At 60.5% G+C, this 15264-nt stretch overlaps 1 protein-coding gene across 18 annotated transcripts in view; it reads left to right on the top strand.

Moving 5' to 3' along the window:
• ABLIM2 (actin binding LIM protein family member 2) overlaps positions 1–15037 on the top strand; it is a 142283-nt gene extending 127246 nt beyond the window's left edge. For 17 of the 18 annotated variants that reach the window (XR_008421864.1, XR_008421862.1, XR_008421873.1 and 14 more), the window contains 3 exons: positions 480–545; positions 697–777; positions 13233–15037. Coding sequence is in view for 2 of the 18 variants with exons in the window: in XM_053901735.1 (XP_053757710.1) it covers positions 480–545; positions 697–742 (112 nt within the window). In the remaining 16 variants the exon portion in view is untranslated. The remainder of the gene's footprint in view (positions 1–479; positions 546–696; positions 778–13232) is intronic. The other variant, XM_053901738.1, reaches the window with a different exon arrangement.
• The last annotated feature ends 227 nt before the right edge of the window (positions 15038–15264 follow it).

The following is a 15264-nucleotide window of genomic DNA, read 5'->3' as shown; positions in this document are numbered from 1 at the left end:
CGAGTTTGTTCTTTGACATGACGATTTTAGTCTGGTGGAAAAGCCTTTAAAAAAGCGTACGGAACTCAGTAGTCTAACAGGAGGACCTAGGGGGTAGGAAGGTAAGCAGTGCCCCCAAGACGTCTACCCCGGAATGCCCGCTCCGCAGGTGGGTGAATCGAGGCAGGCAGCTTTCTCAGGGTGGCCCGGACCGCCAGGCAGACAGAACCACGTCCGAGGAACACAGCACTGCGTCCGGCTCCCAGTCTGGCCTCCAGCCTCCTGACCATGCCTCCTGCTCTCGGTTTCCCTCTGGAGAATCTGCTCCCTGGGGGACTAGACCCCCGAGTGCAGGCCGCCGGGGGTGGGAGGCGGGCATGCGCAGCCAACTGCAGGGGGCGGGGAGGGGGGTCCCCAGGATGGGAGGCTGCTCCCACCTTTGGGATGAGTTCCCACGCTTCCTAAACCACCACCTGTGGTCTCTGCTCCTTCTCTTACAGAATACAAGGTAAGAGGGGCCGCCCGCTGCCACGCCGACCGCTTCGTGCCAGGCCGCACCTGCCCAGGTTAAAAGTTCCTTTTGTTGTGCTTTCCTATGAAATGTGTATGTCAGATGCAGACACAAGTATGTATCTTCGCGTTGGCCTTCGGCTCGGCTCTTCGGTCCCGGCTCGCGCCCGCTTCCTGGGGTGAACCTGTGGTTTCTTCTCCCGACAGATCTACCCTTATGACGCCCTCATTGTCACAAACCGAATTCGCGTGAAACTGCCCAGAGATGTGGACCGCACGAGACTGGAGGTAGGAGGGCGTCTCCGGCCGGGACGTTCGTTCCGGCTGGGTGATCTTGGGCTCCTCCCGTCCCAAGGATCTTGGGCTCCTCCCTTGGGCTCACTCCTGTCCCTGCTGTCAACACTCGGCCCCCTCCCGCGCGTTCCCGCCGCGGCCTCAGGGCCAGGGCCCCTCGTTGTCTGAAAGGCTGGAGGACGGCGGGCGCGTGCCCCCGAAGAGATGGCTTTGCAGAGGGCTCTGCTGTTTCTAGGGGCGCTGAGTCAGTAGTGTCCGTCTTTTCCCCAAGCACTGGTGTTGAGAAGGCTGTCGTAATCCACGGCCTCTCGTTTGACCACGTCCACACCGATCTAGAACAACAGGCCGGTCTGTGGGGAGCAGGTGTAGGTTTAAAAAAGCAACGGGATGTCAGCACGGAGTAGGTGTTTAGATAATCTTTGCTGAGCCCTTGCTATGAGCCGTGGTCCCTAGCGGCTTAATCCCCACGATTGTCCTACAAAGTAATTAACGTCCATCCAGTGAATTTCACCTCCTGAGCCCTGTCACAGATGTTTTGTGGCCTGTTAACATCCGTTTTGCTGGGAGTGTGGGGTCTGGAGGCTCCTGAAGGCCCAGGGCCCCCTGTCCCATCGGTGACCCAGAGCTGGGCACAGAGTAGGTCCCGGAAGCGTCTCAGGCATAGTGTATGTGCAGACCCGCCAGACGGCCCATCTGGGAGGGAGTAGTAGGGACCCGGACGCAGCCGGGGGGCACCCAGTGACACCCGCGGGCTCAGCCGGGCTGCCAGGAGAAGGCCAGGTGGCCACCCAAGATGGGATGGACGGAGGCCAGGTGGGGAGAGCTGGGTGGGGAGTGGGGACACGTCCACTCCTCAGCAGGAAACACTGAGCTGGCCCTTGAAGGAGGGACGAGATTCTCACCTGCAAAGAGGGGAGAACATAGGTCTGGGCCCGGGAACCCCAAGTAAAGGCTTCAAGGGGGGATCTACAGGATGTGCCCTGGGTAAGAAGGGAGCCCTCTCGGTGAGACTGATGAGGCACAGACCTCCATGCACAGCCTTGACGATGAAGACACTGCTGTCCTCCGCCTGGGTCCCTGGGCTCCTTGCCCAGGGCCCAGGAAACGGCATCGCTTGCAGGGGGGAATAGTGGTGGCGGTGAGGGCTACGCAGATGCGGTGTGGCTGCAGCCCTGCAGGGAGGCACATCGTGCCGACGCTTTCTGTTACGAGTGACGAGAGCCTGCCCACGTGACTCAGGCAGAAAGGGGGTTACCAGCTCATAGGATTGATGGGTCCCTTCCGGGTGGCTCAGTCATATCTCGGGCCCAGCGTCTCTCCTGCAGTCTCTTGGCCGTATTTCCTGTGTCCTGGCCGCTAGACCGACTTTGACCTCACCTCTCCCAGGCTCAGAGTCTGCAGAGAAGAGGTCAGTGTGCTCCGTCCCCCCTCTCCTTCCTTCTCTCTCTCCCTCTTTCTCCAAAGTCCTAGCCTCATCTCCGCCTCTGGGCGGGTGATCTGACCACCCTGAATCGACCAGCTTGTCCGGGGGACTGTGATGTCCCCTCTGGCCAGGCTTGGCCGCCGGCCCTGGAGCAGGGGGACAGCTCCGAGCTCTGGGACTTGGTACTTCAGCTTAGGGCCAGACGCCTGCAGAGAGGCGGGGAGCCGAGGCCGGGGAGGAGGGGACAGCGCGGCCCGGCGAGCCCACGGACGCCGCAGTCGGGCAGCGCGGCGAACCCACCAAATCCTGCCATCATCCAGGACACCGGGGCATTGTGCCGGGCAAAGGACCACAAAGCCAAATGACACACGAGCTCCTCTCTCAGGAGACTGTCCATCTATCAGGACATTTGGACCTTACCCCACAGCAAAGCAAAGATGTGTAGAAAGTTCTGACCTGTGGGGATAAGCTCAGGTGGCCCGTGGGGTCAGGGGCGGCCAGCTGGGAGCTGGTGTGTGAGTCCAGGGGAGGGGAGCCGCGGAGCCCCCAGTCCCCGGTGCGGCTCCCGGGACGTGGGGGCCCTCAGAGAGCACAGGCAAAAGCTGCAAATGCGGGAGGGCCATCTCACGCCATGGGGGTGCCTGCTGTGGGGAAGACAGGGTCCTGGGCAGCCTCCGCAAGGGGCTCACGTTTAACAATCCCCACTTTCTCTGCAGGGGACACGCTCTCTGGCTCCTGCTGAGTGGAGTCCTTGTTAATTGTGCGGTCACGTCCCCAGCCTGGAGGGTTCCTGTTTGCTGCGCGTCTTTGCTCCTTAAAGGGCCAAGCCCTGTGGGCTGGTTGCCCTCACCACAGAGCTGAGCTCAGAACAGGATGCCTGGGGCTCCTGGCTCAGCAGCGTTAGGACTAGCTGCTTCCCTCTTGGGACTGGGGTGCACTGTAAATGACGCCCGCCTCCCTTTGCTTTTTATTAAACATGGCACGAAAGGGGCAAAATAGCGGTTGATAGCTATAAATGTTTCCTTTTAACAAACTCTGAGGACTGGTGTTGAGTTTAATCATCCAGTCTCCAAGAGCACATCCAAGGGTGCATCTCTGTAATCATTCTCTTCCCCGTCTGAGCCCAGCCAGGAGGCAAACTGGGACTGTTACCACAAGTGGGGCTCGTCCCACATTCTTCGGGGCTCGGAGCTGGGAGGTGAGTGGGAGTGGAGTAGGAGGGGCCACATCCCAGCAGGACACGGGGGACCCTGATGTTTTTATGGCGGGGGAGGGAGCTGTATTTTTTTTCTTTTTTTTTTTTTAATGTTTATTTTATTTTAGAGGGAGAGACAGACAGAGTGAGCAGGGGAGGGGCAGAGAGAGACACACACAGAATCCAAAGCAGGCTCCAGGCTCCGAGCTGTCAGCACAGAGCCCGACGCGGGCTCAAACCCGAAAACCGCGAGATCAGGACCTGAGCCGAAGTCGGACACTTAACCCACTGAGCCACCCAGGCGCCCCGAGCTTTTTTTTTTTTTTTTTAACGTAAGAACAATTTCTAACTCTTGTAGAACTTCAGAAAAATACAAAGAAGAATGCAGACATCACACGGAAATCCCCCCTACGAGTCATAACTCCCCTTAACTCCGTGGTGGACATGTTTCCGGAAATCTCTTTTTGCGTAAACCCCCGAGACGGCCGAGTCCTGTTTGTGATGAGTAGGTACATGCTGTCGACGCAGTGTGAGGTCAGCTTTTTTCTTTTCAATTTGACGTGAACGTTTTCTCTGCCGGTGGACGTAGATCTGCTCGTCCTTTTAAACGGCTGGATGATGGTCCCACATCCACACATGGGAGGGTCCGAAGGGCCAGGCTTCTGCTCACGCCCCCACGAGCCGTGGCTCGGTCACGTGGCCAAGCGCCACGCAAGGCAGGCTGGGCGTGCTGGGTGCCCAGCGAGAGGAGAGGGTGAATCTGGTGGACAGCTGGCGAGCCCGGCACATCTCTGTAGGGTCCGTCTCTGGAAGGCGGACTGTTCCGCCGGCTTCTCGCCCCCTCCCGCCAGAGCGCTCAGCTGACTCTCTCAAGCGTTCGGTGAGTATGTGGCACCGAGCTGGGTCCTGGGATGTGTGTGATGCGCAAAACCCGGCCTGAGCTCTGCCCTCCCAGAGTAAGTCTGACCGGGGAGACGGAATCAATCAACCGATAACCCAAATGAGTATATGTAATTATACGCCAAGATAAGGGGTTTAACGGGAAGGAATGTGGGCCTGTGAGCCTTTGGAAACGGGTAGAAGTTAATCGGATGTAGTAAGTGTTGTGTCTGTAGAGGTGTGTGCGTGTCTGTAAGGTGAGGGAGGCACATAGGAAGAGAATTCCAGGAGGCACAGACTGTGTGTGCAAAGGCCCTGGGGTAGGAGGAAGCAGGGTTTTTTGAGCAAGAACTTTAAGGAGACTCAGGTGGCTGTAGTTGAGCAGGGTGAAGGTAAGGGTGGGGCCAGGCCGTTCAGGGCCCTGGGCCATGGGAAGCAGTTTGGATTTTAGTTTTAAGAGCAACGGCTTTTAGGTGGGGGAACCACCTGATTAGGCTTGTCACTGAAAGCATCAGCGGGGCTGCTCTGTGAGGCCTGGGTTGGCTGTGGGGATGCAGGGAGACCGTTTGGGAGACGACTGCGTCCTCCAAGCAAGACATGCTGGCATATTGGTTAGGGTGGTGGCAGTGTCATTCTGAGAAGTGGGCCCTATTCGGGAGGTCGAGGGAGCAGGACCGGGTGATGGAAGGTGCACTGTGGGGTGACGGGCGTATCTGGCGTGACTCCAGGGTGTCGGGAGGGGGTGGCGGCCACTCGGAGCGCGGTGAGACCGGACCCCGATGATGGTGGACACTACGAGGCTTGGCCGGGGGAAATTCAGGATGCTTAGCCCAGGAAAACGAAAGGTGCCACGTAGCTGCCCTCAGCATGTAGTAGGTGCTCCATAAATGTTGGTGACGTATGCAGGGGGACGATAACCCTCTGCGGCTCTGGAAGTGCTGTCAGATGAACCGTGTGACCCACCACCCCTCCCGCAGAGGGCAGGGCAGGGGTCAGCGGGCAGACTTCCAGGGACACCCATCTGAAGCCTGGCTGAACGCCATTCCCGAGATCCAGGGCTCTCTGTCCTAGAGGGTCTGGCCCCTGGTTCCCAGGACCCGAGGGCCTCGTGCCTGGGAGGACCTCGGGCCCTTCCTGATTTGGCGGTGCCCCTCCAAGGGTCCGCTTCCCGGAGCTTCCAGTCTGAGTGGAAGGAGCTTTGCCTGTCCCTGGGAAAGACTCAAGTATCCTGAGACCCCTCCCCGCACACCTCTGCCTGGCACTTGCCAAATGACATCACCATCCTGTTCGTCCGTCCGTCTCCACGTCCTGGAGGAGAGAGAGCTCACCCAGGGTCGGGATGACCTGGGTGTGAATTCAGTCTCCGTAATGTCTAGTTATGTGACCGCAGGCGGGTTCCTTCACCACCCTGAGCCCGACTTCTCCCCTGTCAAATGACATTGCTGTGCCGATCGTGCTGGCTGGTTTGAGAATTTATTCTGTTGTTCGGAGGTAGTCATTAAACACCTCCTGGGGACAGGCCCCAGGCAGGTGCAGGGTGGGCACGAGTCAGTTTTTTTTTTCCACATCACCTCACTTCACCAACCTGAGATTGAGCCACATAGATGACTATGGATTAGAATACGCTTTTCGTGGAAACGAGGGTTACAGAGTGGCCGACACAATGATGGCTAAGAACTTCAGAAAAAGCAAGGTGGCTGTGTGTGAAGGGAGGGGGCGTCAGCGGAGGCCCAGCCACCAGGAGGAGAACGGGAACCCCTTCCTGAGGCCCCGTGCTGGGAGTAAGTAGGACTTTGGAGAATGTATCGGGTTTGGTTTATTTAGTAAGTACTTCTCCCGCCCGACTCTGCATCGCGCTGTTCCAAGGACGTGGCACGTTGGCCCACTGGGTTTTTACCACGCGATGCTGTGGCCACTGAGGAGGTCCCGGGGCTGGCCGGCAGCTCGAGGACTTCCCAGCCACGCTCATGACAGGCGGAGCTGGGATTCAGGCTGAGGCATAGGAGCCGGTGCCCTGTGCCGTCTTCCTGGGTTCCAGTCCGGAGAATGAATTGCTAACCTCTCTTCCGTGCCCCGACTCCCCAGCGCACGTCGAGGGACGTTCTGCTCCTTAGGGAGGGCGGTATATCAGCCAAGGTCCTCCAGAGAGACGGAGTCTGTGGGAGATAAAGGGGTGAGCAGCCAGACAGACACGGACACGGGCACGTTTGCAGGAATTGGCTCACGTGGCTGTGGCGGGGGCTGGAGGGTCTGAAATCTGTAGGGCAGCCTGGAGTCCCAGGCGGGATTTGACACTCTGAGGCACAATTCCTTCTCCGAGAAGCCTCTGGTTTTGCTCTTAAGGCCTCCAACAGGCTGGATGAGTCACTGGAGGGTCCTCCTGACTCAACACCTCTGGGATCTGCGAGTACTCAGGTCCGCGGGGAGGGGGGCAGGGTGGGGGAGGGAGTGGCTCCTTGCAAGGGAGTCTTGTGGTTTCTTGACTGCCTCCACCAGACCTTGAGGCTAAATGCACACCTTACTTTGCTCCAACAGTAAGAGCCCAAGTGGGAATGTGCCTGAAAAATAAGGACCCTGTGCTAAGAATACCTCCTTTGTTTAAACCCATCCAACCGGTCTGGTGAGAATCTGATAGACTGATGTAGACTGATGGCGATACTCACGGGTGGGGTGCATCTGAGGGGCTGCACCAGAAGCTGGGACTCCAGGCAGGGCCTCCCGGGTCCGAGCATGAGCAGTCCTTGGAGGCCAGGCCATCGCAGGGGTGGAGGATGGGGAGGGAGGAGGGAATGGCAGGGGAGAGTAGGGTAGGGTGGTGGAACCAGCCCAGATGGAGTGGAGAGGAAGCTGGGAGGCAGTATGACAGGGACGTGAGAACACAGATTTAGATTCAGGAGTGTGCATGGCCAACATGGATTGTCCCTGGAAGAGGGTGGGAGACCAGGCTGCATAGACAGGCCCGTGCCCACCCTCGTGGAGCCGGAAGCCACGTGAGGTCAGCCGGGGCCTGATCAGCTAGGGCAGCCTAGGAGGGCCTGCTGGAGGAGGGGACATTTGAGCTGGGACCTGTAGGATGAGGAGGATTGAAGCCCTAGGGTGGCAAAGAGCCTGGAATGTTCTAGAACCCACCATGGAGCAGAGTGGCGGTGGGAGAGGTGGGCAAGGACACACTGACGGTGATGCAGGACCTTGAGGCCACCTGACAGCCTCGTCACTCTGCCCAGCATAGCTTCCGTTTCTTCCCTACGGCATGGGCTCTGGGCAAGGTCATGTGACTGCCTGTGGGGCATTTCCAGAGACCCCTGGCACAGGCAAGCACTCCCCACACGGTGGCAGCCATTGTCATGATGACGACTGTGTCACAGTGATGGTGATGTCACGGTGACGATGACGTGATGGTGATGTCATGCTGATGATGTCATTGAGATGGTGATTCATGATGATGATGTCATGCTGATGATGTCATGATGATGGTGATGTCGTTACAATGGTGATGTCACAATGACGATGATGCTGTTGCAATAGGGATGTCGTGATGGCCATGGTGCCATGGTACGACGATGCCACTAGAAGGGGCTTCCCGCTAAGGGGCTGAAACTTCAGAGTGTGGGCCCCCCTAAGCGGGACTCCCCTCTGCAGTAGGGGCCCCTCTTCTTGGAGGCTAAGCCGTGGGATTGAGCAGAACTGTACTGTGAGGGGCACCCGGGTGGCTCAGTTGGTTGAGCATCCGACTCTTGATCTCAGCTCAGGTCTTGATCTCCGGGTCCTGAGTTCAAGCCCCACGTTGGGTTCCGTGCTGGGCATGAAGCCTACTTAAAAAAAAAAAAAAATGCACCTTGGAGCCCAGTCCTCCAGAGAAAAGCGGCCCACCCTCCGGCCCAGGCATGGCAGGCTTCGCAGGCCTGGGGCTTGAATCTCACCGGGTCAGCCCACACCAGTGGCCGGTGGGGGGCGGGGTGGTGGGGGGTGGGAGGAGCAGGCGAGGGTCAGCCAGGCCCCTCCCAGGGGCACAGCCGGCTGGGAGAAGAGAGGGGCAGCCGGAAGTGCCCTGCTGAGGGGAAGGCTAGAGGAGGGGCAGGCTGGTCCCAGCAGGGTGGGGGACGCGGGGTAGCCCGACCCTGCTGGAGCGGAGGCAGCATGGCTGGGCTACCGGCTACCGGGCCTGGTTCCAGGCTCCCGGGCTCTTAGGCCTGGCCCTGTGGCTTCCTGACTGTGCGACCTTGGGCGAGGCACAGGACCTCTCTGAGCCTGGGTTTCCTGAGGCAATGAAACGAGAGTCTCAGGGTGTGGGGGTGGCAGCGAATGTGGTGAAGGCTCTCACCACCACCTGGCCCGTGGTCCTCAGTCAGTGCAGGAGAACTGTGGGGTTTGCGTGCCTAACCGGGGTCCCTACCTGGGCCCAGGGTGTCCACGGAGCTCCCTGGCGTGACACCAAGGGTGTATGAGTGACGTGTTCCTACTGGGATGGGCCACTTGGCCAACGTCACACAGGGTCTGTGAGGCAAAACCGTTGGGGGTTTCTGCCACAAAGCGGTGGTGCGGATGTCCGGGCCTCGGGGCCGGCAGGCCTGCGCGGGGGGCCCTTCTTCCGGCGGGGGAAGCTCTGTGGACCTGCCTGGCTGAGCTGCACGGTGGTCTTGCAGTGCTGCGGGGGGCACACAGCTCTGGCGCCTCGGGAAGAGCCCTGGGCCCCTGGGCGGAGTTCGGAGTGCCAGCGCGCCGATCGCGGGCTGTGTGACACAGGGGCATCCCCTGTCTGCGGCTCGGTCTGCAGCCTCTGCAGACGGGAGATGACCGTACGAGTCCCCTGCGCCTTGTACACGCATACTGATCACCGCCCTCCCCTCTGTGCGAAGCAACACGGGAGAACACGTGTGCGCGCATCAGCGGTCGCGGGCTGTTCCTCCTGCCGGGAGCAGGTGGTTAGTCCGTATGAGTCTCGTGTTCGGGAAGCCTCCCCTGGTCGGTCCAGGTCACAGAGTGAAGTCAGAGGTCCATTTCCCTTAGGAAACAACCTTCTGGCTATGAGATGCCAGCAGAAACATCATTAATGCCTCAGAAGGCATCGAGGCTTCCGGGTCACGGGTGTCTCCTGGACAAGGCCCCCCTGGGCCACCCCTAGTCCCGGGGCTCCCACAGGAACCAAACTGCTCTCTGAGCTGCCTCCCCACCTGTGTGAGATAACTGTGGGGTGAGGGCGGCCCGGTCAGGTTTATTTCTGTGTCCCGGCAGCTGTCCCCACCACCCCACCAGTGAATAAAGGACAGGCCCAGAGCAGGCACCGAGCTCAGCCTGCACACACCCACCCCCAGAGATCCTGCAGCCCACTGGTGCCTGCGAATGCCCTGCGCTGGGTCCTGGGCACAGGTTGGGGAGTCCCCGTCTCTGCCCGGGGTGGCCGTTACTGAGGGAACCACAGTATGGGGCGCTCAGCACCTGCCAGGCTGTTCCTATTGCTTCATTTTCAGGAATTTTGCATGCGGTGCATTAAGCCCAGCCTCTACTGACAACCAAGTGAACCTGGGATGTAATAAATTCTATTTAAAGCAAAGGTGCTAAGTACCCAAAACTCAGCCCTTCCTGGCTCCTTTACTACATTTTCTATCACCCACGCTCTCGAGGTTACGAACACCGACCGCACCTGTACAGGAGGAACGTCTTAGGACCCCGTGCTACTTGGTCCCTCTTCCCAACTCTGCACTCAGTGACGTCACGATAGCAGCTTGAACCTGGGGGTGCGTCCTCACACCGTGCAAAGAGGCCTGCGGGCTCTGGGAGCCTCCGGTGAGGGTGCCGTCAGGGGGCGCTTCCCGCAGGAGCTGAGATCCAAGGCCAGGTCTGAGGAGTGAGCGGGAGTTGCCTGGGCACGTGAGGGGGGGCCGGCCTTCCAGGAGCGCATGAAGGCACAGACGTGCTTGTTCCCATTTTCCAGAATCATAAGTGAGGCGAAGTCACTCAGCACAGCTGGACAGGGATGGAACCGAGACGGGAATCCTGGCATGTCCGGCTCCTGGGCTGCAGGTCTTTCGGGATGCTGCCCTGGGGGGTCAGATGCAGGCTGACCCCCAGCAAAGCGTGTAGGGCCCCCCCCCACCCTGCTGACAAAATGGCCTCCTCCCCAGGGGCGCTTTCTGGGGAGACCGGGGTGCTCCGGGAGTGAGGCTGTGCCTGAGCGAGGCCAACCCACCCCTCGAGAAAGGCTCCCCGCCCTGGGCTTGCCTCCTGCCGGCTCAGGAAGGAGCTTGGCTAGGCCTGACCTTGGCGGGCACCTGGTGGTCGGGCCGCCCTGCCCCCTGGGGAAGCTTCAGGAGCCAGGGCCAGGGGAGTGGGCCCAGGCTCAGAAAGCTGGCCACGGGGGTCAGCTGTACCCCACATGTCCCGCCTGCTGAGGGGCACAGGGTGAAGGGGGTGCGTGAGCCTGCCACGCGGCCTGGAGCCAGTTTATCTGCTTTGCCAATGAACAGGGCCCCTCAGCTCCTTGTTGCCTATGCAACAGTGGAGATTCATCCAGGCTAGCTGGGCACTCAGGACCCACAGCTGGGGCTGGGGTAGGGCGAGGGAGGTGGAGACAGATACCTGCCGGGCTTTCCTCATTTGAGCCTCGGCCGGCCCTCCCGGGTCCTCAGGGAGCCAAGTTCCGTTCTCGCTCTGCAGCTGAGGTTGGGGGTCCCTGCTGGCCTCTAGGGCTTTCCCTTACCCCAAGGGTTCCCCAACCCAGCTGCCACCAGCCGCTCTGGGCTCTGGGAGGCATGTGACGCATACGGGCTCCCGGGTCCCGTGCCACTAAGCCTACCTGGGCAGGCAGTTCTCAGCTCTGGCGAGCACCCAGGGGGTTGCCAAGGCCGGGGGGGCTGGGGACTCGGCTGGGACCCCATGTAGCCTCCCCCCTACTCTCTCCTAATCCCACCATCATCGGGCTCCTGTTTGCAGCAGGAATGCAGGACGGCATCATCAAGGTTGAGAGCGCTCGCCTCAGGCTCACCCCAACCCATCCCTGGCGGGGGGGGCTGGCACTGGGGACAGGTGGCCTGTGGGCAGGCTCCAGCCTGGCTCCTCCCTGTCCCCCGGGGGGCCTGCCTGCCTCCCTCCTGCCACTGCTCCACCACGTGGCAGGTGTACAGGTCCCGAGGGTGTGTGTTTCCCTGACCACAGCTTTTCTGATTCAGTTCCCAGGGCGTCCTGGTACGGAGAGTGGAGGTGAGCCGCCTGGGCCCGCAGTCAGGGGTCTGTGGCTCCTCAAGTACCCCCCCCACCAAGTGCCCCGGCTTGGGGGAGGCTCCCAGGCGCTAGGTGCACACTCGGCCCTTAGCACTGCCCTCCCCACCTTCCCAGCCAGGGTGCTGTGCCCCTCCCTGCTTCTCCCTCCTGCGTATCCCCTACCTGGCTCCCCTCAAGGGCCCTTAACCGCCTCGCCACTGGGATCCCTTCCTGCTCTGCAGGACCATCTTTGGGCACCTCTCCAGTTGCCTCAGGCCTCCCCCTGCTCATTGCACTGAGGACAGCACCGAGGAGGCGGGTTGCCTGCCCAGCTTGGGGCTCTGAGCTGATTCCTGTTCACCTGCACGCATGGTACCTGCCCAGCCCACTCCCCCGGGGGCCTGGGTCCAGGCAGCCAGTGGGTGTCGAGAAGAGTGAGAATGCTTTTCCTCTTGGCTTCCTTGTCCACATCTCGGTGACCCTGCAGTATTCGGGAAGGCTGTGATGCGGTACCCGGAAGCAGGGGTGCTGTTGTCCGATGACAATCCTGTATCTCCGCGGGCTGGCTGTGGACTCCTGAGCACTCCAGGTCCACACCGTGTAGGTGGTTCATTTCTGGCAGGATCCCTTCCAGTCTGCAAGTTCAAGATACCAGCGGGCAGCTGCTGGCTTCTTCCTGGCAGAGACTTGCTTGATGGGGTGTGTGTGTGTGTGTGTGTGTGCGTGTGCATGCGTCCTGAGTACTCTGGGCCCGGACCCAACAAATAGGGCCTTCTGTGACCCAGCACAAGACAGAGGGTGTCCTGAGCCCCGTCCTGTGGATCTTGGCGGCATCCGGCCTGCACCCCGCGCCCCTGCCACACGACGCGGGGATCTCTGTGAAGCCGTGAGTGGTGACGACTGACGTGTATGCTCTCCTCAGGGTTCCCGACGTCTTCACATCCACTCCTCTCGGGATCATCGCAACCTTTTATATGAGTAGTTTAGTGTCAGAGTCAAGGAAAACGCGTTTGGGGCAAGAATGGGGAGAGTCACATAAAATTCTCCGTCGTAACCACTTCAAAGTATGCAATTCAGCGGCACCTGGCAGATTCCCCACATTGTGCGGCCACCGCCTCGACCTAGTTCTGGAACGTTTGTGCAGCGCCCCCCGCCCTGCTCCGGGAAAGGGAAACGCTGGCCCTCTCCAGCCCGGTCCCTCCCCAGCCCCCCGCAGCCGCACATCTGTTCCTGGTCCCTAAGGATTTGCCTGTTCTGGATGCTTCCTAGCGATGAAGCCGCACAGGATGTGCCTTTTGCATCTGGCCTCCTTCCCTCCGCCTCCCGCTGCGCGTCCTGTTACCGCGCGAGTCAAGACGCCACTGCCGCTGACGGCCGAACGACACCCCACCGTGTGTGTGCACCACGTTTTGTGGATGCACTCGTGCCTCTGTGGGCAGTCGGGTCGTTTCCACGTTTTGGCCTCGGCGAATAACGCGGCTGTGAACACGGGTGTGCAAGGACCCGTTTGAGTCCTGTTCAGTCGGGTCCCCCAGCGAGTGTCTTTCCCTGCGCTTGGTTATGTGCACTGCTAAGTGGGAGCGGCAGGGATGCAGAGGGAATCAGGGACCTGGAAGGCCCCGGGCCGGCAGGGAGAGCCCCCTGCGTCCCCGACGATGCCGACCCTGGCTCCGGACAGCCCGGCCGTGCGGACGGAGCTGGCCTGACAGCAGAGTTGCTAACCGCTCCTCTCTGGGTCTCCCGGTTTGTTTGCAGAGGCACCTGTCGCCCGAGGAGTTCCAGGAAGTGTTTGGAATGAGTGTGCAAGAGTTCGACCGCCTGGCCCTCTGGAAGAGGAATGACCTCAAGAAGAAAGCCCTGTTGTTTTGACGGCCTCCAGCGTGCCAGCGACAGAGCGTGGGACAGCTGGCGAGAACCACAGAACCCCCTCCTCCCGCACCTGGCTCTGGCTTCTCTGTGTCCCTGCGGGCGGGCGGCGGGCCCCTGGAGAGGGCGGGGCGGGAGGTTGGGGCGGGAGGATGTTCCAGAGCACGTGCGGCCTCTAGTTTCTGCCAGCTACGCTCCTGCCCCTAGTTCAGAGCCCAGACGCCTTGCTTTGCGCTGCACGTGTAACCCACATCACGGAGGGGCTGCAAAGACGCTCCCGGGGCTCGAGGAACATTTACCTTGACCGTGTGGCGCCCCCCCCCCACCCCTGTGCAGTGCCCCACCCCCCGTGATAGGCCCTGGGGGCGCACAGAGGTGCCTGGGCCTTGGGATTTGAGGAGGTCTGTCCATGACAGACGCTGGCACGACACAATCACGGGTGGGTGGGCCTATGGCTCCCAGCGCCTGCTCCCCGCCCCCCTCCCCCGCTTGCTCAGCCCTGGGGAGGCACAGCCTCGCGCACAGACAGGCCAGGCCTGGCCAGGGAGAGCGCTGAGGAGCACCCAGGGCCGCTCGAAGCGAAGCGTGGGGTGCATGATGTTTGCCGCCGTTTGTGACGAGTCTGTTTTTAGGGACAACCGTCCACCGGACAGGGTACCTTCGGCCGGGGCCCTCCGTGCACTGCATTTTTCTTCCAGATCATCCCCTAGATGCCTAAATGATATCTTTAAAGTAACACAGAAGTTTTTATTTTATTAAAAAGCATAGCCTACTTCAACATAAGACGACATAGATAAGAGTTCCATTTTACGGTCCCGCGGAAGGGGAGCGCCTCCAGCCTTACTCTCCAGTGTCCGGTCCTGTGTGGTTTCGCTTCCCCGTGTGCTCCTAGCACACACAGCTCCTTGTTGGGTTTCTTTGCTTTTCTTCTTTTTCACCTGCCACACCGGTGCCCTTAAGGGCAGCCCTCGGCCACGTAATGCCGTTTCTAAGTATGCGTGACGTGTCGCCATCACTGTTTGCCTGGCTGTTATTTTCCGCATCCCGGAGAGAAAAGATTCTCCTCTGATGGCCAAAGCCGCGGAATAAAGGATTTCCACGCACCTAGCCTAACACCCAGCGTAGCTCTTGGGGTGCCCTTTTGTGACGTGGCCGGTGGTGCCCGCCTTAGCCCGGTGCGTGCGTGGTCCCGAGGCGGGCACCGGCCGCTGGGGAAGGAGGAGGGAGACACCCCCCCTTTTCTGACCTGCCCGCTCCGCAGCAGAAGCCCGGCCGGGCCCCCAGCTGAAAGGCGTCCGCGTCTGTAATCGGGTGCGGGTCGGGGCGCGGTGCCTGTCGCAGGCGGCTTGTAGAGTGGGTTGAGAGCTTCGCGAATCAGTAGGAAGGTGTCACCGAAGTCTGTCTTCCCTGTCTTCTGTGGGGCTGTGTCTTTCTGTGCGTCCTGAACGCCCGTCCGTGAGTCAGTGTCACTCAGATCCTTCCGGCCCCCGCCACGCACCCCGTCGTGCACCGGCTCCTCACCGGCCCGGCTCGGCCAGGGAGGGGGAGTTTCTAGCACCTAATGCACTTCCTTCCATTTAGCAGAGCCTGAGCAACTGGAAACCCCCATTTTTCTCACTAGTGCAATGTCATGTCAGCTCCCAGGGGAGCCCGGAAAAATAAAGGTCGGTGTATCCTAACTTGTGAAGGTCAAAGCCGCTTCTCATAAACGTGTGTCATTTCTAACGGCACGGGCTGGCGCCCGGGGAGACCGCCTGCTGAAAGCAGTGGCCCTGGATGGGCACAGGGTGGGGGCGGTGCCTCGAGGGGCGGGACCCCCATCCACATGGGACACCCCTGTCTCAAGACAGCAAGTCAGAGGCACTTGCCAGCCAGCACCAGGTGCCAGTGATAGAGACGGGGGGGTGGAAGCTGATGCCTG

Source organism: Panthera pardus, unplaced genomic scaffold (assembly GCF_024362965.1).
Source record: "Panthera pardus isolate Hobbes unplaced genomic scaffold, ASM2436296v1 HiC_scaffold_13, whole genome shotgun sequence".
Lineage (NCBI taxonomy): Eukaryota > Metazoa > Chordata > Mammalia > Carnivora > Felidae > Panthera > Panthera pardus.
The sequence above is the reverse complement of the archived record's forward strand: the minus strand, read 5'-3'. Positions and strand labels throughout refer to the sequence as shown.